This window comes from Protopterus annectens, chromosome 1.part0 (genome assembly GCF_019279795.1).
Source record: "Protopterus annectens isolate FY-2018-M chromosome 1.part0, PAN1.0, whole genome shotgun sequence".
NCBI lineage: Eukaryota > Metazoa > Chordata > Ceratodontiformes > Protopteridae > Protopterus > Protopterus annectens.
In genome coordinates, this window is record NC_056725.1 from 1,792,684,532 (window position 1) to 1,792,710,687 (window position 26,156).

At 40.0% G+C, this 26,156-nt stretch overlaps 1 protein-coding gene across 2 annotated transcripts in view; it reads right to left on the reverse strand.

Moving 5' to 3' along the window:
- Positions 1–26,156, reverse strand: part of CCHR1.PART0H6orf118 (chromosome chr1.part0 C6orf118 homolog) — a 1,239,312-nt gene that overhangs the window by 401,412 nt on the left and 811,744 nt on the right. For both annotated transcript variants that reach the window (XM_044069560.1, XM_044069550.1), the window contains exon 8: positions 12,317–12,507. In XM_044069560.1, the coding sequence (XP_043925495.1) occupies positions 12,317–12,507 (191 nt within the window). The remainder of the gene's footprint in view (positions 1–12,316; positions 12,508–26,156) is intronic.

Genomic DNA, 26,156 nt, shown 5'->3' on the forward strand with positions numbered 1-26,156 from the left:
ACAGACAAACACACGCAGTTGTCATGTCTGGGATTAGAACTTCTAACTAACTAGTCCAACACACTACAGCATTATGCAGTTATAGGATGCACCACAAGGACTACTGGGCTACTCCTTCTCCAAAGGTGTATTTCAAAGTGAATGACATCATCAGCCCTACCAAAGTAGGGCATTTAAAACTGTAGTGACTGACACACACACACACAGTTGTCATGTCTGGCATTAGGACTCCTATCTAACTAGTACATCACACTATAGCATTACGCAGTTATAGCATGTGGCATGGAGCTTATAGTGCTACCCCGTCCCCAAAGGTGTATTTCAAAGTGAAGACATCAGCAGGCTTGCCACAGTAGGGCAATGGGGAGTGCAGTGTATGTGCATGGGCCATAACCCATTCATCTAGAAGCAGACACAACACTCAGGCACGCACAGGTTTATATTCCACTGGTATGTGTATACAACTGCTAGATGACCACTGACTTGTACAGCAATGTTACACAGTTAGCAGAAGTACCACAGACACTATAGTGCTGAGGGATACCAGAGGCAAATGTCTACAGTGATTGACATTTGCACATCATGTGGTTTTAGCGAATTGGATGTGTGCTGGGTGGGACAGGCGTCACAATGGGAGTCTCTTTGTCACTGTCTGTCACTCTCTTCCACACATCTATGTATGTGTAATTTTGGTCTATTATAGTGTGTTGTCCTTGGATATATGTGTGTATTCCTATCCAAGGTGTGTGCAAAGCATGACTGGTGTGTACTGAGGAGTGTGTGCACAAACATCTGTGACTGTCAGATATGTACAGTCCACTGTTGTTGCCAGACATGGGCTTCATTTTTCTGTGTGTGTGAGCATGCCCAGTATGACCTTTCAGTATTTTGTTGTCAGACATGGCCTTCATTTCTCTAAGTGTGGGATCATGCCCAGTATGACCTTCTATATTGAATGTATGAATCCATTCTAGGTAGGTTGTACTCCAGTGCAGGCTTTTGTGTTCTACACCTACAGCTAGCAACCTGTTTCTGTGGGATATCTGTAGATCGGTTGACAATATGGGGTCAAAATGGGCAAAGGACAGTGGGTTACTGTAGGTAATTGTGTCTGTGCTGTTTCTGCTACACAGTCTTGGTGTTAGCAGAGATATTCAGACATATGTACTGTTTTACACTGTGATGTTTTATGTCATCAAGTACTGTCAGGTATACATACTTGCTTGCAGTGCAAAACATCAAAAAGAAGACAAACCACACTGGCAACTGGAATAGTAGATTAGCGCTTTCGTTTACTAACAAATTGTAAACTTCTTCAGATAAAAAACACATCTTAACATGTTCATTATATACACCCATTCATTCTGATGTCATCAAATAATTAATCAATTAATTATTTAAATAAATAAATACAAAAGGCTTTTTAAAGAGCCCACTTACAAAAAGCATAGATGTAAATGCAAAGCGACCGTTAAAAAATTAATTAAATATATCTCCAATAAATTGTTGTACACATATTTTTGACTAAATTCAATAGATGTGTTACAGATGAAATAAAATATCCTATCTATATAGTGCTTTCAATTTCAACAAACTTTTAATAGAAATCATTTCATTAATGCCTGGTGGGGAGGTTGCATGTAATCTAAGCTGCCATAAAATGTCCTTTTCTTCTAATTTAAGGCTAATAGAACCTCCCTGTCCAGTTACATAAACTTGGTCAATAATGACAAATTGAAAGTTATGACCAGGATTTTGGACATGTCTAGCCAAAGCATTACATAAATTTTGTTTTTGAATAGCATAAATGTGTTCATGTACTCTATTCTTGAAACATCTATCCATTTTGCCCACATAAAATGATGTACAAAGGGCACATAATCCTAAATAAATAACTCCTTTAGAGTTACAGTTAAACTTTTGGTTAATGTGGATCTTCTGTTTCCCTATTGTTATAGAATTAGTAGTTTTAATATATTTGCACCAGGAGCAGCTTTCGCATTTAAACATGCCACAATGTGGTCTATGATGGTAAGTGCTCCCTTGTTCTAAGATTTCTTTCAGGTTAGTACCCCTTCTAAAAGTAAATTTTGGTTCCGGTGCAATACATTTATTAATGTTCACATCCTCGAGTAAAAAACACCAATTTTTCTGCAATATATGTCTCAAGTTTCCTACATCCTGGGAGAAGGTGGTAATAAAGTTGGAAAATGAAAATTCAGGATTAGCTTTGTCATTTTCCAATGGTATACATGCTGCCGGTGGAAATCGTCCTATCAATTTTTTTAAATTGGAATCTAGACTAGGATTCTGTTTATTAATACATAAAATAGGTCCAAAATCACCATTCGATCTCTTATTAGTGACTTCATATATCAAACTACTCAAGAGATTACTCGGGTAATCCCTTTTACTAAACATTCTTTTGAGGTTTTCACATTCTTCATAAAAATCATAATCCAAAGTGGTCATTCTGGATGCTCATACGAGTTGACCCTTTACTATACCCCTCTTCTGATAGTAGGGGTGACAACTCGAAAAATGTATGAAGGAATTTGAATATGTTGGTTTCCTAAAGATTTTTGAAGTTACACAATTAATAGTCAAATCCTTCCTTAAAGAGACATCCAGAAAGGAAATACTCTCAGTATTATGTTCCCAAGTGAATTTGAAAAAGTCAGTATTCAATTCCACTGTCTCAATAAGTTTCCCAAATGAAAATTTATCACCTTTCCATAAAATGAAAATGTCATCCAAATATCTGGTATACCAGACAGCATTTTGGATGAACATAGGATTGGTGAATAAAAAATGTTTCTCCCAAAAGGCCATTACTACATTCGCGAAAGTGGCTCCACACGGTGAGCCCATCGCAACTCCAGTTTTCTGCAAAAATAATCTATTATTGAAAAGGAAATAGTTATTTTTCAATACTAATTCAAGCAAATATATGATATTCTCAATTTCTTGAGAATTAATTTGTTTTTCCAATAAAAAGTCCCTAACCCATTCACATCCAATGTCCTGGGGTATAGAAATGTATAAATCACAGACATCTATAGTCAAAAAATTAACACTACTCTCAAAGGGTATTTCATTAATGACCTTCAAGAAGGTCCAGGAATCCTTACAGATTTGATGTTCACTTCTCAGGACATCTTTGAGTTTTAAATCAACAAATTTGGCACAACCGAAAGTAATGGACTGACAGCCATCAATGATGGGCCGAAAGGGAGGTTTTTGAATATTTTTGTGAATTTTGGGCAATCCAAACATGCATGGTGTGATAGGGAAAGGTATTTCTAAATATTTAAAGGTGTCCATGTCAATACGACCCTCTATAAATAAATCCCTGATAAATCCAAATACCTTACGGTGTGCTCCATTCATTTCATTCAAGGAGACTTCCGCATAAGATTCACTATCCAATAATTCACCCATGCTCACAATGTAACCATCTTTATCCATGAAAACCAGGCCCTTATCTGGTTTCATGATTCTGATGTTAGCAAATTTAAGTCCACCCAAAACATCTTTTTCGTCTTGCATTAAATTAACATCTATTGTATTGACAGATTTTTTAATCATATTTCTAATGTCATTTTCACAAACTTTTTCAAAAAAGGCAAGGCTAGGATGTAAAATGGGGTCAAAGACACTTGCTATTCTCAAGTCACTGTTAATGCTATTCTGATTGCTGAATAGTATATTCAAATTTAATTTCCTTGTAAAAATTTTTAGATCTACTAATGTTCTATCAACTCTATAACTAGTTGTAGGCACAAAAGTGAGACCTTTAGCTAAAGTGTTAATCAAAACCGTGGCAGGTGTAAAGGTGGAATAATTGAAAATTTTGAAGTCCCCTGTAGAGTTAAATAAAATGTGTGGTTTATTTGTCACATCCAGGGGTGAAAGGATATTTAACGTTTCCTCTTGTTCTTCTTCTTCTTCTTCCACTGCCCCTGTCTCTGATTCTGACCCTGTTGTCTCCCCTGACTGAGTCTCGGGGTACCAAAAAAACCCCCCTTCCCATTATTTCTATTATGATTATTATTTTCAGAAGATGGTTTCTCTTGTCTGTTAGCGATGAGTTCACTACGCCTAATTTCTGGAATATTATTATTGGAAGTCGCACTGTTGTTGGTAGATTCTACTGGATTATCAGTAGATGAAGAATTTGTGGAATTGACACTAACTCTGTTATTACTACTCGATGGTGGTGGTGGATAGGGAGACCCGTTCTCATAGGTTTCCTGGTCCCTTTTTAGTTTCCTTCTTTTATTCTCCTGCAACTTCCCTAGTATATTCTCCATACTTGAAAAAAATCTTAAAAAATCAAATTTGTATCTGGAGAAATCTGGGTAATTTCTGATGTTAACATCTAGTTCTGCTAATTCTCTTCTAAAGTTATCCATTTGGTCATTATAATGGTTAATCAAACATTGAATATATTCAATACCATGCCTATCAAACATGCAGATTAATTCCTGATGAAATAAAGAATTAGCAACAACACCCATCGGGTAGTTCCATTGCCGAAGTCCCTTTGGCACATGTTTTCTTTTAACACATTCAGTTAAATATTGTATTTCAATTTGTAGTTTTTTATATTTAAACAGTTTGAAATCATATAATTTCAGTCTACTAGAAATATTCACTGCGTTGTTGTCCACTTCTGTATTACTGTTCATATTATTGTCACATACATTTCTGTGCATGTTAATAAAACTTTCTGGCTCCTTTAGCCAATCATTCAAATCCGGCAAGTTTGTAAAAGTACTTACTGCCGTATCAGATGGAATACTGCGAACCACATTGTCGCTGTTGGAATTGTTCGCAAAAACATTTTGATTCATTTGGCCGGTTTGCGAAAAGTTCAATGGATTCGCTACCATAGTCCTAGTGGTAACAGTGGGACAACCACTTGAAGAGGATTAACACATTCCTGTACCTCCGTGTTTCCACTGCTACCATTTCGTACAACGTTCTGGTTATTACCTTGCGAGTGAGCTCCAACCGGCTCAGAATTCAAAACAACGCCAGTCGCTCGCAAGGAACTATTGCTAACGTCACTGTAAGACAGGCTCATCGCAACCTGATGAGCTAGCCGATCCACTTGCTTGCAGTGATGTCCTGGGGAACACAGGGTGAATGCAGCTGTGTCCAGTATTGTGGTCTGGAGCCTACATATTCTTGCACAATCATGCCATTCTGGAGGGGAAGCTGCAGACACTTACTGCTGGGTCTATGTAAATGGTTCAGCACCTTAGTACAGTGGTGGCTGAGGATCCCATGCTTGTACATCCACCAACATGACAGTAAGCCATACCTCACAGCTGTACAGATTCACATAGGCTACCCAGAGGCAGTGGTCATAATTCTGGACATTACCATATCACACTGTGGTTTACGAGCAGGTTTGTAGCCACCCATTCCTGTGTTTGCAGGCAGGGATAGTATGTGCACATGGCTGAGTTTCGGACTTCACACACTCCATGCTGCCCATGCTCCTAGCCCCCCTATTATATCATCCTCTTCCAAACATTATGCAAACATTATCTGATAAGTTCCCTATAGTTATCACCTCATCCTAGCAGTAATTCGGTGTTGGTCCACAGTTCATGCAGTAGGACATGGTGGACATGTTACTGGGATTTGTCCATATGGCCTTGCATCTGGGTTCTGTGGACTGTGTTATGTTGTTATTTGGGAGTCCATGACATAACATATATTGGCAGTACGGGTGAGACACAGGCCTTTGGCAGAGGACTGTAGGCCATTTGGTAGTGATACACGCCAGCTGTAGCAGGCCATTGCATTGAGTCACTCCTACAGTCTCAGACTGCAATACTCTATATTCCCCTGGGGTGACAGGGTAGGTGTGCAAGCTGTTAATACCAACACTTTCTGTCATTATTGATCTAGTGGTGTGGATGCTGGCAGGGTGCTGCTTACAGCTAGGACCACACCTGCATGAGACACCTGTTCTGCATACTGAATTCCTTGGCTATTGCCATACAGAGGTGGGGGTCATATTGTACTCATTCCCAACAGCAGGGATAAGACCGGAGAGGTACCTGTGGGTGATGGTGGGGTGAGCTGGGTGCATGTGTGCTATGGACACTACTTGAATCTGACTCACATATATGCATGGGGCATTCCACTTATGCTGGCTTGTGCAGGGACATCAGCTGTTTCTCAATACTTCATACCTGTGACCTTTGTTGTCTGCCAGTGTTTGGCAAGTGACATCAGTATTCCCTACTACAAGCCCAACCAATGTGCTGCTAACCTGTATGTACAACTCCAAAGGTGTGTCCATTTGACAGTAACATATTATACACTGTCTTTCTGGGATACATCCCCCTGTGTACTGTTTGTATGTCTGGGCCCACATTCATACCAAGTCCATCTTTCAGATGGTGACGCATATTACTTCCAAACATTTACTATGGCTTACTGCTGGAATGTGTTTTGCTGGGATGCATTGTTTTTGGCACTACAGTTGTGAGAACTCTGCCCTGCCATCGGCAGTACTGGCCAATGGCCAGCAGGACAAACCTCACCATGCCTACCACTCTCACACAATAAACAACACACACCAACCTAACACACACAGCCCTGCATATTGTACACATGCTACAATCTATCCTGCTACTTTGGCCAGCTCAGGTAATCTGTGCTCCACTGTTATTATACCTACACATACATGTTACTACCTTTCTATATAGGATTGGGGGGGGGCACACCTGACACTTTTACACATTTGCTATGACTGTACTGGTATTTCAGGTACTCCATTTAATTCTATATTCTGGCCTATCATGATGACTAGAGGCATATCAGTGTACTACAGGTCTTAGGTTTGATTGACCTACATTAGTTTCAGACTTCTTACCATTCAGAACTACCATCCCACTGCCTGACCTGTTGTAGTCTGTGTAGGTCTGGAGGGGGATGTTCTCCATAGCCATCAATCAGAGGCCTTAGCACAGCCTTTGTTTGTGTTTGTCTACACCTGTCCTGCTGGCTGAGACTGTTGTTGGGTATGTGAACCTCCCTGACTGGCATGTGTCTGTCCTATGCACACACATGTGGCCCACCACATTTCCTGCAGTGAGTTTTGTCACCTTGTCTAATACTGGCTACTATTGTGACACCAGTATTTGTTACAGATCTCATGCTGCCACTATAGGTGTCTACTATCTGCTGGCATCCCATTCAGCCACCCGATTTCCTTGCATGCTCACATTCATACCATAGATACAAGTAACAAAACATACTACTCCATTCGGCAGTTGATAGGGAGAGTGACTTACCTTGTGGCTATGCCAGTATTGAGGATGGTGCTGGAGGGCTGACTATGTCGGATGCACATAGTACACTCCCTATACATGGTTAAGCACAGGTAGTGTTATGTTTGGCATCCCTTTTATTGTATGTTTGAGTCAGAGAGAGAGGTGTCATTCCCTGGGTTCCTACCTTGTCAGTGTATGTGCTATGCGTTGCCTCTTTGCCAAGGCCTGGGCATACTGTGCATGCCTCCTTCTGCCTACTGGGCAGGCTCAGGTTGTTCCTCCTCCAAGTCACTCTGTGCCTGTGCAGGCCTTGGCAATGATGGGGGGCTGTGTGGCCCTGCCCAGTGCTGTTCCTGCTACAGCTGTTTCTGCAGGATTATATTGTGTAGCATGGCACATACAATGACAATTTGGCTACATGTAGCTGGTGAGTACTGCAAGGCTCCACCGGATGTGTCCAGGCACCGGAACCATGACTTGAGCATCCCAACCACATGCTCTATTATGATTCTGGTCTGTGTGTGTCCCTCATTATGGAGTTCTTGTTTGGGTGTGTGTGCGTTTCTGATGGGTGTCATCAGCCACAGTTCTAGTGCGTAACCAGCGCCCCCCACTAGGTGGCCGTAAGGGATGTCCCCACTGGCAAATCTCTGGTACAGTTGCATCATGTGCCAGATGTAGGAGTTGTGATAGCTTCCAGGGCAGCCAGCACACACATTCATTATAATGCCCTGGGCATCGCACACAACCTGGCAGTTGATGGAGGGGAAGCCCTTGTGGGGTATGTAGTCCCTACCCTGCTCACCGGGTGGTGCTTTGATGAATATGTGCATTCAGTCTATAGCACCCACTACCTCTGGGTATTTTGCTATTTGGTGGAAGAGACGCATATTGCTGGTGAATGCCTCACGGCTGTTGTGGAAATATACGTGCTCACCAGCATGTGCTGACATGGCATCCAGGAAATGGTGAAGTACCCAGGATGCTGATGCCTGTGAGATCCCCATGATATCCCCAGTTGCCCTTTGGAAGGTACCTGTGGCTAGTATTCTTAGGCCTACAAATACCTTGGTATCCACTGGGATGGGTTCATCTCTGTTGGTTCTGTGTGTCAGGTGTGGCCAGCACAGCTCAACAATTTGCTATAGGAGGTCCCTGTCCACCCTATAGCGCTCCACTATCTCCAGCTCATGTAGCCCTTGGTAGGTTACCCTGGGTCTGTACACTCTTCTCCTTCTCCTGACAGTGGGTTGGTCAGCAGCATTCTCATCCTCACCATCCTCAGCCTCTTCCACATTTTGTTTTATGATAGCTGCTGCAGCCCCTATCATTTTGTTGCTTTTGTTTGGTAAAATTTCCCCGCTTGTGTACACCGGTGGTGTAGAGTTTGTGGGAAAAACCAGGGGGAAAGGTGTTTGCATAGTTTATAGTGGTGTGCTGGGCTGGGCTGCTGCCTGTGTAATTGGCTGATTCTGATATATTTCACCTGCCAGCTATGCTAGCTCTCCTTGAGTCCTTCCTACTGCTGTTTTCCTTTCTCATTGCCCTCCTGCTTAAGCCCAGGGGCGCATCGCACAAGCAGAGTTCTCAGATGTGCACGAGCTGCTATTACCTGGTTTAGTTTTTTTTTCCCTTTAAAACACGGTGCGTGGCATGCACACCCGTTTCGGCAATGTAAAGAGCGCTGGGCAGCTTCAGACACACACCCTTGCTTAGCTCTGCTAAGCTAAGGGCAAACCCAAGCCACATGGCTCCAATAAGCTTACAGTATACCTGACATACCAGTCTATGATGTCAGCTAGCTCTTAGGCTTGCACCATGGTCTTCCTGCACTGACATGGTTGGGTGCAGGCTAGCCATGAGGGGGGATCTGGGATTCAGTATCATTCCCCTCATTTGCATAGGATTGCCTGCTAATGCCTAGTTACAAGTCTGACATTGAGCCTTCCCCCTTAGCAACCACTATTCACTGAGCATGTTGTCTTCTGCCTGCCATTGAGTATAATGGCAAAAATGTGATTTTGGATAGAATGCTTATTTCAAGTTTTTTTTTATTTTCAGCCCAATCCCATTTGTGCGTCGCTGCCCTATGCTTAAACAGCCGAAATCGGCTAAAACAAATACTTTTTTTTTTGCAACTGTTTTCCATGCCAATGCCCATATATTTGGCCATTGGCATGCTTTCCACATTATACACACCCTTTATTTGGAGCTGTCATGGCTCCGTTTTGTAGTTTGCAGAAATGTACTCGGTTACTAGACTACACTAGTCCTGCATGGCTGGCTGCCAGCTTCCTGGATCACAAATTCACATCATTTGCATGGTTTTCACTTGCAAATGGAGTAAGTTGCATACAGGAGCTGTGTCCATGCAGGAATAGTGTAGGAGCGCTCGTGCACATCCCGGGAGCTTATTTCTGGATTGCACAGTGGCCATATTGCCTCCAGCAGCTCCTGCACTATTCCTGCATGCCGTGCAGAGCTTGCTGAATCCTGGAGACTGTCATTATTTCTAACATAATTTGCAAGAGGCTCAATAGCCAAGGCAAAGTGTAATGGGGAGAAGTGGGTCCCCTGTTAAGTACCGTTTAATATATCAAATGGTCTAGATAGATAAGATCTAATCTTTACATAGGCTATGGACTTTTCATATAGTTTTTAAATTAATCCCATAAAGTATGGGAAGAAACTGCACTTTTGCAGAACTTTAAACAGATATGGCCAACTTAGGGACTGGAAAGCTTTATCTGTATCAAGGTTTAAAAAAGAAAGCTCATTTTTTCCTTGTTTGCTAAGTCTATTAAGGACAGTAATCTAATTACATTGTCTTATACTTTTCTGTTTTTGATAAACCCAGTTTGGTCTTCATGAATTAATATTGAAAGAAGAAGTTTTTATCATAACTGCATGTGTGCTGCACAAAAAAACGGAGCAACTTTATCTAAGTGCCGGTTTCTGATATTTGGGACAGCTACAATTCTATTGCACTTATCAATAGGTTCAGAGATCAGTTCCGAAACACCTGTAAACGACTCTGACACCACCATGATGCTCTCCTTCAGCTCCAGAGGCTGAGGAGTCGAGGAGGTAGATTTGGATTGTTTTGACTGTTTAGGTGGTGGCTCCGAAACACCAGCTGGTGCCGGAAAAGGCCTTTTTGAGGATTTTGATTTCCCAGACTTAGTGGAAGCTGAAGAGCTGGATAGTGCTTCCTCAAAGCATGGTTTCAAGAGACCCTTGAGTATGAGTTTGTTCTTTCTCTCCTGTAACACTCTAGGAGAGAAAGCATGGCAGAACAAACATGACTCCTGTAATTGGATGGCCCCTAGGCAGTAGACACAGCTACTGTGGCCATCCATTAAGGACATCTTTTGGGAGCATTTCATGCACTTTTCGATTTATGCTCCTTACTGTTCTTGGACATATAAACACACACACACCCCAGAGATTGAAAAGGAGAAAGGAAGGAGGACTAGGTCCTCTAACTAAAACGGGCCTAGCCCTAAGAAGGAGTTACACGAGGACTAGGTCCTCTAACTTAAACGGGCTTAGCCCGGTGTAGAGAAAGCTAGCTAAAGGAGTTACACAAGGACTAAGTCCTCTAACTTAAATGGGCCTAGCCCGGTGTAGTGAAACTAGGTCTTTTAACTTAAACAGACCAGAAAGTAAAGCCCATGCACACAAGAGAAATCGTAAAATACACAATAAATGTCTATATTCCTAAAGAAAACAGGAAGTATACTTGCAATCCTAGTAAATTCACAAGCGGATCCCCGCCAAAACAAACAATGTCAAAGTAGCAGAATAACAACAGACAAGACAACAGGAGCCCCTGTTGACTAAAAGCGGAAAGCCGCCAAAAACTCTGTCTAATATCAAAAAATGCATAATGGCGCCTAAACTAACTGGCACACAGGATACCAATAACAACTAATTAAAATAAGTTGCACTCACAAAGGGCAAGCAATACAACTGCCTAATCTATTAGTAACACTAAATATACAATAAAGCATTGAATATAAAGAATTTTGAAAAAAACTTAGCCAGAGCCAAGAGAAGCACAACCGATCTCGACAACGCGGCAAACGAGATCTGGGGATTGTATTGGTGCACCATGGGATATCTGCTTAACCACGAGCCAAACAGAAGTCTTCCAGCTTGTAAATTGGCTGAGTCAGAGAGGAGGATCGGCTCCGAACCCATATGTAAAAATGAAGGTGAGATTGGACTACTTAACATTCTTCAGGTTACTCTGATATAGAGCTGGATAACAACAACTGCATCCCTGGACCCAGCTCTTCAATGCTGACTTGTGTACCCTAACAGCAGTGCCAGTTTAATCAATCCTATCCTTCAGCAGCATTCAAGAAGGAAATTAATCAACCAGAATGTCTTAAAAACACTGTTGAGAAAAAACACAGGTCTTTGGAGGCTTGCTTCTTAAATATATTTAACTGTGTTAAATCTAGAATACTGAATTGCTGAAGCAGAATTCAAAGTCATACAGATCCAGGCACATAGCACAAAAAAACTTTTCTTATTTTCATAAATTGGACATCTGATACAATTTAAGTCACTGCTTTAAGTTAGTTGTTGGGTCTATTTCAAATGTCTGTTCAACACTGGCTATAACCAGTCACTTACTGTCTGCTTAGAACCATAACCATGTCATAAATGCATTTTATTTCAATGCAAAAGATGCTAAACATGTTAGACATAATCAGGCATGTACTGCAAGCTCTGCTTCTTTCTCAGGTTTCTCAGAACATCAGTAGAATTTCCAGCATGATTTCATGGCAACTGGTTTCATTCATTCCTTCCTAGATTCCAGAACTTGTCACATGTGGAAATATGAGATTATGTATCCTTTTCTAAACCTATTACAAAAAACATGACAATAATGGAAATCCAGAAGCAGCAGTGTTGGAATTATCATATCTACTGCCATGCTAGCGATGTATGAAAAAACAAAGATAAAACATAGTTATATAAATATTTATAACATTGTGATTCCATACCTCTGTCTCATTAATACATTCTTTGATGGTATGTATGGTAGATACATGTGTCATGGTTTCTTTTATCTCTTTTTCTAACTTTTTAATTTCTTCCCACAAGGCAAGAGCTTGGCACCTCTTAGACTGGACTTGCTCTGCGATGGTGACATGTGCTTCAGCAGGTGTCTGTATGGTAGGCTTCTTCTTTGGTCCTGAAGAACAAAGGCCAGCTTAGATAAGTTCCTGCATATAGTATCACACAACATTCTCATACTCCTAAAACAAATACATTGCTTGTTTTGTTCGGCATCATGCATAGCTATAAGCTGGCTTTCATCTAGAAACAGCTGAAGCATCATCATAGTAAAATATTTAAATTAGTGATATCATACTTACTTTAGCACTCTATATTTGTTGTGATGGACATTGTTCCTTTGGAGTTTTTGTTTAATAACAACCTACTTAAAATAAATGTTGTATAAAACCTTTTTTCTCTGTCCATTTCTCCTTGTGATGGACATTGTTTCCTTGAAGTTTCTGTTTAATAACAACCTAATTAAAATAACTGTTGCATAATACCTTTTTTTCTGTGTGCATTTCCCCTACACTAGTCAGCCTTTAAAACTCTCTCTGTCAGGCTTGAGCCTAATTGTTCCCCCACGGTTAGGGTCTCCAAAAGACCACAAGGGTGAGAGCTATACAGAAGGGCCATAATTTAGGCAGCCATGAGGATTGCTAGTGCCCTTTTTGGCATCAGTGCAAAGACAGCATTTCTATACATTCTAACCCCACACGTGTGTGTGAGGGGAGGACATGTGACCCTCAATTTCAGCAGAAACGATTGCACCTTCCCCTATGCAAATATTTGCTCTCATGTACTTGCTCTGGAGATTACCACTGTACAGCTGCAGCTTGAGGTGCCACACCTATGCCCCTCCAGGTCAGATGTTCTGTTCATCCCCCAAAGACTTACATTCAGCCAGCCCACCTCTCCTTCTACCCACCCTCCTGATAGGCAAGCTCAGCCTCCCTACCATCTCTCTCAAGCTCCTGAGCTACTAATGAAATGCAGCTCCCGTGGGTCATAGACAGTGTTTATTGAGCAAATCCTAGGAGCTAGAAAGTGTTATGAAAAACGTAATTAGACTCAGTGTACTTCTTTTCTGTTAGATTAGCAATAGTGTCAGACTTGAGTCATCTGGCTCTGTTGCAGCAAGCAGTCACAGCCAGCTTGGCTGCCCAGTTTACACCTTTCAAATGCACAACAGATATGTACCATATGTCAAATATTCCAGTTTGAATTTCTACATGTTGCACAGACACGTCACCTAATTGCTACCTAGCACCTCTTTTTTTTTCTAGGTATGGTATCCTGCATATCAAATATAACTATGGCTCCCTTGAAACTTAGAAGATGTCTCCAGCTCTAAATATTTATATAAATAAGAGAATATGAAGGCCTGGCCTTACCACGGCTGCTATCTAATCATAAGTAGGATGTTTGCATTGGTATTACTTAGGCTATAAAGCTTAAGTGAAACTTCAGAAATTAGAAACCAGAGACTCATTATCTTATAGGATCATAGAATCATAGGAGGTTACTAGGCTAATGGCCCTGGGGCCCTTACAAGCCTAGCCAAGAGTTTATCCCTAAAAGAAACCTCAGTCAGCACCTCTCACCCCTGTCTATGAGGGACAGAGGTGGAACCCCCTGGGACAAATTTGTGGTTTCCCATGCACTCATCAATGTTGCGCTTGAAGAGGGTCAGCAAGGTGCTCTGTTTGACATGTATGGATAGTCTATTCCAGAGACAGGGCAGCCTCTGGGAGACAAACCTGTCTCTCCAGCAGGTTTTGTTGATGTCGCATATTAGATTCAGGCCTTTCAAGTGGGTAATGTGTGAGGAGTTAAACGTATGGATATGGAACATCTCTAGTAGGGCAGGCTCTTAGATTGCCTTGTGGGCGAGACACAGATCACCCCTGAGCAATCTGTACAATACCGAATAAAGTGATAGTGATTTGAGCCTGTCTGCATAGGACAGGTGTTGGAGGCCAAGGGTTCTCTTTTTGAGATATTTCAGTGGTCTTTCCAGTTGGTGCATATGTTTGGAGAGGTACATACCAAATGGGGCATTATACTCAATTATTGGTCTAATGAGAAAGGAGTATAGAGAGGTAATAACCTCGTTTTTTCTGGATGAAATCCATTTACTTATGAGGTGAACCAAGTAAAATACATTTCTGACCACTGCCTCCACATGATGGTGAATGTGAGGTTGTTATCAACCTGAGTGCCCAGGTCTCTCACCACAGGTTGTGTGCTTAGGGGGTTGCCACTGATGTGGTAATTGGTAGGGGCCGTAATTTTGTCAAATGGTATGATGATACATTTTATGCGTTTAGTTTGAGACCATGACTTTGGCACAAGTCATTAGTTGCTGTGAGACCCTTTTAAAGTATGTTAACATCATTTGGGGAGTCAATGACAGCATCCAACTTACAGTCATCCACAAACTTGGTCAGCCACAGGCCTTTAGTCTTTGCCTGGAGCTCTGAGCAGTAAATGCCAAACAGTAGGGGTCCCAGGACAGATCCCTGAGGAACTCCATTAGTGACAAGTCTGCTATTGGAGGTGGAGGCACTTATTCTGACTTTGAGGGTCCTGTCAGTGAGCCAGTTGGCCACCCACCTGATGAGATAGAGATTTATGCCAAGTTGTATTAGTTTTTGATAATGCCCGAGTGGGGGATTGTGTCAAAGCCTTTGGCCAGGTCAAGGTAAGCTGTATGTACTGACTTTCCGTCATCCAGGGCCTTGGTGACAGTCTCAAAGAAGTCAACCAGGTTCAACAGGCAAGATCTGCTCTTGACAATTCCGAACTGAGTGGGGTCAAGTGCTTGGAGATTGTCTATGCCCCTATTTATGAGATCCATAATAATACACTCCATGGATTTACAGATCAGACTTGTCAAGCTAATGGGGTGATAGTTTCCAGGGTCAGTAGTGGCACCACCTTTTTGCAAAGGGATGACAATGGCATTCTCCACTCTGCTGGAATGAAGGCTGTACTTAGGCTGTGGTTGAATAGGGTGCTCAATGGGGAAGCCAGTTCTTGCTGGAGATGGTGCAGAATACAGCCTTCGATACTATCAGGTCCCATAGAAGCTGTGTTCTTTGGCTTGGGTAGGGGCTTTAGCACTTTATCTATGGAGATGTGAGGTGTGGGACAAGTATCGGGGATGTTGAAATGGCCTTTGGGGGGTAGGGGGGTGAAGTTTGTGCTGAATCTATCTGCTAGCAGATTGGCTATGTCAACAGGACCGGTGTAAGTGATACTGTTAAGTACTAATTCAGTACAATCCTGGGCTTTGTCATGGAGGTTCCTGATGTAACTGAAGAAGACTTTGTAGTTTTGCTTTATATCACAGCCTAGTTTCAATTCATACTTGGCTTTGGAGGCTTTCACTAGTGATCTAATTTGCTTGTTGAGGCTAAGGAGGGAGTTTTTCTAATTTGGAATATGTTCCTTTTTACCCTTGGACAACAGTTTCGTCCTTTTGTTGTAAAGCCTGTTGATAGAGGATGTCCCCCAAACAGGTTTGTGTTTCCTTGAAGAGCAGGTCTTAGTTCTGTTGGGTATGGTTGAGTCCATGCAGCTGTACAGGTGCTTGTATACTGCATTGGTGTACTGTTCAGCATTGTTGTCTGCATCCTCTGAGAGGGGCGGCTGTGTGAAGTTACAGATACCCTCCCGTAGGAGGTTGTAGTCAGCTTTTGAGATGTTTTTTAGCTTGATTATGGTTGGGGGGGTTGGGGGGATAGAAACTTCGAATGAGACAATCCAATGATCTGATCTCACCAGGGAAGAACATACTACGGGAGTGGTGCGGAAGTCGCCCATGTTGGTGAGAACCAAGTCCAGAATGTTATCTCCCCTTGTGGGAAATGAGACAAGCTGGTCTAGTCTGTTAGAAATTATGAAGTCAAGGAATCATTGAGTGAGTGGATTAGTGCAGGAATAGTTTACCCAGTCTATGGTAGGGTAGTTGAAGTCACCGAGGATCAGGGTGTTAGTGGGTACCTTAATGGATTCAAGTAGATCCAGGTAAGAGGAATGGGTATCCGGAGTCATGCAGTGGGGTCTATAACTGGCTATAGCTTGGATGGCTGTCTTGACAACTGTCAGTTGCACCTTGTGTAGTTCCAGTGCATCATGCTGGCAAACCAGTCTGGAGGTGTGCCTGTTCTTAATGAAGATAGAGACTCCACCACCCTTACTCTTCCCGACCTCATTTTAGAGTCAGAATGTGTGGCATGAGATATAGCCTGGTAAGGCAGGGGTGCTCTCCACAGCCCTGAACCAAGTTTCTGTGACCACACAGACATCAGCATCTTCCAGTGCAAAGAGAGCCTCCAGTGAGTGCATTTTCAGGTTAAGGCTCCCAGCATTAAGCAGCATGACCTTCAATTTGCTTTTTGACAGATCTTTTATGTTGGAAGATTTTGTCTTTGGGACATTGCCTAAAAAAGGCACAATGGGGGAGATGAGAGACTTGGCCAGGATCTGGAAACCCAGTGGTAACAGGAGCAGCACATCTCTGGCAAAGCATAGAGGCCTGTCGACCATGTCATCCAAGGCAGACAGATACTGGATCCCCTTGAATGACACCAGAAACAAAGCCAATTGTTGAAGTCAGTTATTTTTTGTTGGTATTGTGGTATTATTCTTGATGAAGGTAGGATGTTGCTTAGGGCTAGGGTCATACTTGCTGGGACACATACTCAGAGAGCTCAATCATGTCTCTCTTCATATAGTCCAGGGAGGTACGTCTCAAGTCATTCACACCAACATGGACAATGACAGAGTTGTACTTGTACTTGTGTAGAGACCTAAATGCATGCGTGATGTGGCGGATTATGGCACCAGACAGACAGCTGACTGTGATGTTCTCCTTGTCGAGCCTGGTGAGGGGGACATTGGTGTGTCTCACAACTGAATCGCCAATGACTAGTATATTTGGTTTATTGTTCTGTCTTATGGGCTGTGATGGTTTATTGTTTTGCCTTATGGGCTGTGTTTGTAAGACACTGGTGTGTTGCCTGCTTTGTGCGATGTGTTTGGTGTTGTGTGTGGAGTGTTTGTGAGTGTGTTTTGGAGGTCTCTGCTGTTTAGGTTTGAGGACCTTTGCATAGGTGTGTGTGTGTGTTGTCCTTGGCTATGTGATGTGAGTGGTGTGGTCTTTATGCTGACAATCTCCTCTTTGTCAGGAGTACTGGCTCTGGTATGAAAAAGCATGGCCTCTAGGTTACTGATGTACATGCATTTCTTGCAAGTAGAAGAATTATGTGCAAGGAGAAGAGGGCTGTCTGTAAACATGAGACAGTTGCTACACTGTCTCAGTATGCTCATTTCGACCAGGCTGGCAGAAAAAACTGATGGGAATTGTCCAGACATAGTGTTCTGAATGCTTGGGTGGACTTATGGAGAGAGGGTTTTGATAAGGGTTTGTCCACAAGAGTGCAGACCACAGAAACCTTGTAAAATGTAAAGCAACTGGCCTGTAGCACAAGTGCTAAAACCAAAACTAAAATGCTAGAATAATGGATAAATTCAATCAGGTTACTAACAAGCAGTAATAAATGCACCAGAATAAAAGCACTTGAACACTTAAGAGCACACAGCAAAAATAAGGTAATAAACTAGGAAGAACACAATTGCAGTAAAAGCAGCTGAATAAAGCGCATTTTTTTAAAGTGGAGAGGGAGGAAACAGAAGATAGTACAAGATTAAGGAACTAAGCAGATAGTCCTACCCAAATGATCTTATTTCAAAAACAGACTTAGTGTCATTTCTTTAGCCTATTTTACTCTTAAAATCTTTAGAAATTTGTTATGCACTACCATAGATATATTGGTCTTAATCTCAAATACTGCAGGTATGACTTATCTCTCTCCCTAATACCACGTGTACAACCCTGTTCAGATGATGTGCTTATAAGATGGGGGGGGGGCAAGATACACTCTAGTCATAGGACATTACTAGGCTAACAGCCAAGAGCACATAACATCCTAGTCATTATAATACTATTACACAACTAGTACAATCTAATAATTCCAGGGATCCCACTTTGTTATGTCAGGTCAGGAGACATGAACTCTGTAGATATTCAGAAGCACATGACTTTGCAAACAAGAAATTATTCCAGGCTAATGAAAATTGAAAATATTTTATTTAATTGTTCATGCTGAGCATTCAAGGTAATTCCTCTCTGAAAAAAATGGTTTTCTAATTAATGCAGGAACAAGGTATACATTTTCATATTTTGCCTGTCAACTGCAAGGCAAGATGGAAACCCCTCACAGACTATTGCATTTTTCCAGTAGAGAAACCTTACCCCTCTGTATCTAAGAGAAAGGTGGTCTTCCCGGCAGGCAGGAGCTTATTTAGTTGCTATCTTTAATATCCAAAAAGCAAGATACCAGGATCCAATCCACACAAACAATGTTTATTGAGTGCTTTCATCTCTTGAATAGAAACTTCTTCAGAATAACACAGCATATTACCCAACGGCCTTATATATGCTATTCCAACAAATTAGTCGTCATCATTAACTAATTAATAAAATAATGTCCTGAAAGGACATAGAAACATTTAAAGAGCAACACACACATAGATATATATTACACTCACAGTAAAAAAGAAAAAAATGTGATTAAAAACATATAAAAGATACCTCACAATTACATATATCCTATAATAAGTTAAAAATAATCAAAGCAACAGATGTCAATGTTTATGCATATGAAATTATATATGTATTTGTTGTTTATTAGCATCCTACCCTAATAGTAGGCATCGATGACTGTCATATAAGAAATTGTTTCAGGACATTATTTTATTAATTAGTTAATGATGATGACTAATTTGTTGGAATAGCATATATAAGGCTGTTGGGTAATATGGTGTGTTGTTCTGAAGAAGTTTCTATTCAAGAGACGAAACCGCTCAATAAACGTTTGTGTGGATTGGATCCTGGTCTCCTGCTTTTTGATATTACAGTTTGTGTGGAGCCTTGTTTTAGTTGCTATCTTTATTTTATTTGCGTTTAGTAACAGTGTCAGAGCTCTTATCCAAATACACCTTTTACAGACTCAGCTCAGGAGTAGACATACTCAATGGATATTACAGAAAAAAACATATACAAATTTACTATTAAGCTGAGAAGAAATAAAACTAAAAACCATATGATCATAGTAAGAAACAATACAAGAGAATCAAATGTGTCACCTGTGTGTTGTATATTTGATTAGAAATGACAAAGCTATTTCATTATGAAAGCAATGAAATAAAAATGAAACCAAAATATTATTATTTATATATTTATTTATGAATTTTGCGTTTGATAATCATACATATGGGATGATCTAACTAATCCTTTTCTGACGTAACCAGGTAACACAGTAATTGTTTACAATTTTACAATAACGTCCTACAACGTTTATCAGTTCTTAAAATTATGATAGCTTGTAAACACATGTAAAAGACAATCCTGGGAATTCAATAAGTACACTTCACATGAAGCTTACATGGAGTTTATGGGTTAGTATGATGAGTAGCAGCACTAATCGCATATTCATGCTGCCCATCACGCTTACACAAATACAAGCAAGGTTTCGTGGACAGCAACAGTGCTGCCACTAGGAAACCATGCATAGTTGCATGAGCATGGAAACAAGAAGCATTCAAGATTGCCTATGAACAAACATGCTCCGCAAGATCACGTGGGCAGCAGTGTAGTATTAACACTAAAGAAAAGTTTATTCAGTGCAATGTACAGTACAACAATTATTTGCAGAATAAAATAATGGAGGGGTAAAGGGAAAGGACAAAGACAAGGCAATGTACACAGGGCATGGAAAGTGTGCTGATGAAAATGGGCACAGACATTAATGACAAAAATGGATAAAGAGGAAGAGGGCATGGTAAATATGGCAACATCCCCAAAGTAGTATATGTCAATGTATGTACATTTTCAAGGCAAGCATAACATTAAGCACATATGTAGATAGTACAGTATGTACTGCTGTTTACACCCCATGTATGAGTATATTACATCAACAAACATGATAGTATATATGTGATGGTCACACAAAGTCAGGTGTCAATGTAGATAAATGATTGCGACATAAACATCACTTACATGCTCACTGGAGAGGACCTTTAGCAAGGATGGTATATACAATAGGGCTTATGTGCATACTCTGAAGATCTGCAAAATGACTTTCTTGAATATGGCTGACATGTCACCACAGCTCTTAACCAATCAGGGATACATAGCAATAGACTCTTTGCCAAATGTTGACAGAAACAGGCACAATCGTGGACACTTTTAAAATATTATGACCACTAATCTGCAGCATTGACATAATATGCAATTTTAACCTATTATATATGTTCTGCAGTAAAAGACGTGTACAACTATAATGATTGTCAGTACTTTATAAGGGGAATTCACCACCCCTTCCCAAAAAATTACCACTTTTTGGAGGGGTTAAGATGGACAGTGTTAAACCTGAAATCAGAAGCAAACCTGGCCAGTTGAGAGGTTTGCATGACACACAGGCTACAATCCCCACCTGCAAGAATCAAACCCATGCCATCAATGTTTTCACTGCGCTGTGTATTTACTGGGTGCAACACAGATAGATGTATCAAACAAGCATGTAATAAAACACCTTGAAGGGAAATCTGCATTGTCAAATCCTAATAGGTATGTATTCCAAAGAATCTTTCTGTATGGATTGCCAGATGAGTGGGAGCTCACTGTGCCAAGCGTGATACACATGACTAGAGCATCCCTAGCTGACGTTGGTATCGGCCATACAGATAACAACACATACAAACACCACACTAGTATGACTGTAATCCCTACATACAGCTGGGTACTGTATGCATCTGCTACATGTAATAGCATTGGATATTATCTGAAGCATCTGTAATTGATGTGGGAATTAAGAAGTGATCCATTGTAATGAATGGTAAGCATTAGCATGTGAGGCTGATGGCAGTGTATCAACTATAAATTAAACACGCACAAACTTTTAAACACAAGCGAGGAAAAACCGATAAGAGCCGGTAACCTAAAAACACTTGTTTAATGAGCGCTTTCGGTGGAGCAAATACTTCACCTTCATCAGACACAAAACTATCAATTAAATGTGTTTAAGTACATTCACACAAAAGTAAAATAGGTTAGTTGATTGATTAATTGCAAGCAATTACAGCACTTCCGAAAATAAAAGGGACAGAACATAAATGTAATACAAAATAGTATTGTAATATTGTGCATCACTATTATATATTATAATCTACAAATACTAAACACTAGTTAAAAATACTAAACACCAGTTAAAAAACAGGAGTTAAAAAACATATTCAAAGGAGCAGCACTAGAAAAGCTAAACTACGCTAGTAAAAACCAAAGAGGACTCAGGCAAGTTTAGGTCTTCCCATATTGTTAATAATAATAATAATAATAATAGATCTTATGGCATGTTCAAATGTGGTGCCTGTCCACAATGTAGATTAATCTTATTAGCAAAGGAGGTAGTTATTAATGATAAGCTTTACAACATTAACAAGAGATTCCACTGCGAGACTAAGGGAGTTGTTTATGCTGCATTATGTGACCAGTGCAAAGCCTTTTACATAGGCAAAACAGAAAGAAAAATTAAACAACGTATCTACGAGCACTGTTATGCCATTAGTAAAAAAGATACGAACAATGCTCTGGCAAAACACATCTCCGAATGCCCGGATCATAATTTTAAATTTATCATTTTACACCAAAGGCAAAATGATCTAAGAGGGGATCCCTGGCAACTTTTATTGGAGATTGATGAATTAATGTGGCAAATAAGAACTACAGCATATGCACATCCAGGCCTCAATGAGCATTTGTCTATTAAATGTATCCTTAAATGGTTAGCTTTGAGGAGATGAAACAAAATAGATTTTATGTTGGTGTATTTTATATTTACATTTATATATTTTCATATATATATATATATATATATATATATATATATATATATGTGTGTATATATATATATATATATATATATTTCTTGATAGGAAAAATTAATCTATTTTTCTCTATTTTTCTTTATTTATTATTTATTATATTTATATGCATATATTTATATATATATATATATATATGTATTTCACTTATTTAATATTATTTATATATTATGTTATATACTGGTTGCCAAAACTCATAGTTACACACAGGAACCAGTATAGTTTATGAACTAAACAATATGGGAAGACCTAAACTTGCCTGAGTCCTCTTTGGTTTTTACTAGCGTAGTTTAGCTTTTCTAGTGCTGCTGCTTTGAATATGTTTTTTAACTCCTGTTTTTAACTGGTGTTTAGTATTTTTAACTAGTGTTTAGTATTTGTAGATTATAATACATAATAGTGATGCACAATATTACAATACTATTTTGTATTACATTTATGTTCTGTCCCTTTTATTTTCGGAAGTGGTGTAATTGTTTGCAATTAAGCAATCAACTAACCTATTTTACTTTTTTGTGAATGTACTTAAACACAGTTAATTGATAGTTTTGTGTCTGATGAAGGTGAAGTATTTGCTCCACCGAAAGCGCTCATTAAACAAGTGTATCAACTATGCCCATGTACACAGAAAGTACAGCAGTACAAAGTCAAGTGTGAATGACAAGGAAGCTGTCACTGTAATATTGTACACATACCAAACAATACATACAGCACCCTCTATAAGTACATGTCAAACCTAAACATGTGATGCATGATCACTTCTCCCTGACATTGCCAGTGAAAATGTAATACTGCCATGAAATCCTGACAAACATCCATATGTGTTCATGCAAACTATCAAGTGGTAATACTGATGTGATGCACTTGTACATCTGTGATGCAGTACATTCACACTATAGCTGTAATTATGCTACAACTGGGCTTTAGGCTGTATATTCATAAAGAACACAAGTTCAACCAACACCATGCCAGTAAAGCGTTTATTGCGATCTGGTACCTTGGCCTTTCGCCTTCAAAGGATCACAGATACAAAGTGCTGTTAACTATTATTTGTACAAAAAATTAAGTTAATCAGCACTAATTATTCAATTAACTCATTACATCATTTCATAATCAAATTCTTAAGGTGCTCTAACAGTATTTATTTTCTTATATATATCTAAATTAACAAATACAATCAGAATCAAAAATGCCTTCAAATAAAGTATTCTTGGACTATTATTGAACTAAAAAGTTCCATGTATTATTATTCACAAATAGGCTGTACATTACCTCAAATAAAACCTTGGGTATGAATCACATGCAACACCTTGAAGCTATTAACACAGTCGAGCTGTTAACACAGTCTTCACTCTGCCTATATCATGTCATTATATCAGTTGTACATCATATGCCTGCATGCTTATCAGTGCAAATGTGTGGGTGAGGACCCTAATACCACCTATGGATGCATTGCAGCTGTGGTGGATGTGGTTCATGCAGAACAGTTAATGACACAAATGTTGACAGTCACACAATGCTGCTGGGGAACACCTGTATAATTCTCGTAAATAGTAACACAATAGTACATACAATGAATTCCCAAAGGTTGCAAGTTAATCTTAACATTTCATATTTTTGTGTAGACAACAGCATTACAACATGTGGATTAATCCAGGCATATGTGCCTTTGTAATCAGTATGATGTAATAATGCTGCATGTCAGATAACATTTCCAGATACTCTGTATATAACATGTAGACCTGTGTCATACTGCAGCTGTCACTGTGATGGTTAAATGAGAACTATGTAGAATATTGAAATACTCCACTACAAGAACATATGCCTCAGTAAGACAACAATATACATACCATCATCTCATGTCAACAGTCCTCAGGAACATATTTCTACAGCTGTTATGGAAGGAACACGTAACCAAATGTCAGCAGTGGCCATCAATACAGTAGCTCAAATCACAAATTGGAATACACTGTTGAAGGGCTAAAGTACATACAAACCTCAATGTCTATGCACACACCAACTCAGACATAGACACACACACACACACACACACACACACACACACACACACACACACACAACGTTGACTGCTGTGAGATTACAACCCCTACCCATCTAATTACTCAAGCCAGAGAGCACAGTACTTAACAATCACACCACTATAGAAGTCTGTTTACAACAGTGGCACAATGCATTGTATAGAGGATGACATCATCAGTGTATGCTGAAAAGAGAATTTTGGAAGGGCTATATGAAATTTCTGTGGGGTCATGTAACAGTGTAAAAGTATTTTCTGAATGTTACTTGAGTGAGGCAGCAGGACTTGGACTCATGCTCTTCAGACTATGCACACACAAACACACAGACAAAGACACACACACACACACACACACACACACACACACACACACACAAGTTCACTGCTGTGGGATTTGATCACTTATCTAAGTAGTTACACATGCTAGAGAACACAGTACTTGATGTTTGCTCCACTAGCTAGAGAATGCAGTACTTATGCCTTGTGCCACTGCAGAAGTCCAACTTTAGCACTGTCACAGTGCACTTTATAGAGGATAACATCATCATAGTGTGACAGGTAACATACTGTTATGAGACTTGTGTGTAAAACCAGGAGTTGTGATATGATTGTGTGAGTGCAATTTGCAAAAGTACATATAAATACTTCCTGATAACCTAGGTGAAAGAACTTGTCATGAATGCATATTGCAGAAGTGAGACAGGCACATACCTGTTTTTTAAGATGTTGTGTAGATGACACACACACAAATACACACACAAGCACACACACTTTGGAAACAGCAGTAGTGCAATGATGGCATTACTGTATATGTCTTCATATTCAGATAAAGGTATGTCAACATTAATACAAGTTACTAACAATATAAAAGGGATATGATCATGGATGACCAATGTACAGTCTCACTATAAAACCATAACAAATGTAACAATGCAGTTATACTCTGTAATTCTCTAGTCTGGCAATGGCCCAAGCAGTGATATATCATTTGCAAGTGCACTACTGCAGGGCATGCATGAATATCAAAATTAATGTGTTCAGTTAAGCACACGTGTCACTGCCCTTTCTCTTTATGAATGCATTTCCATGTAATGGAAGATTACAGCCCCATAACCAGTGTTAAGACATGCTATATATCACTCCACAAAGCACATTAATGAGAAGCTGATTTGTGCAGATAATAGCAAAGTATTACAGCATGCGCGATTTGAATTTCATGAATTCAACTTGGACTTGTGAAGTAGCAGTGTCTAGCAGTGCTCACTGTCAAACTGTGTGCAAATAGAGACATACAGTAACTGCCCTGATTGCTGTTACCTGCAAAATATATCTGTTTGTTGTTAATGTTTCATATGTCAGGCTTGCAAGATATGTTAGAGGAGAAATTGCTGGCAGTTAGTATGATGTGCATGCCATAGTCTATCTTCACAATGTATTGGAAAGTTTTATTCCATAAATAACTATTGCCCATGCCTTCCATGCAGGACATTAAGTGCTGAGCAAACACAGTTCTGTGCTTAAGGAAAATGGTGAAAAATGTAATATAGTGTGCCTTCCTTCATGCAAGCAGTCTCAGTCGTGACCTACGGCCATCAACACTCTGGACAGTACTGAGTATGGGAAATACAGCTGCTGACTAGGTTTCTGTGTGCCACAGGGTATAAGAGCACTGAGCTCCTGGTTAGAACACAGGTGAGTTAGAGGTTCAAATCCAGATATTTTTTTTTTTTTGACAA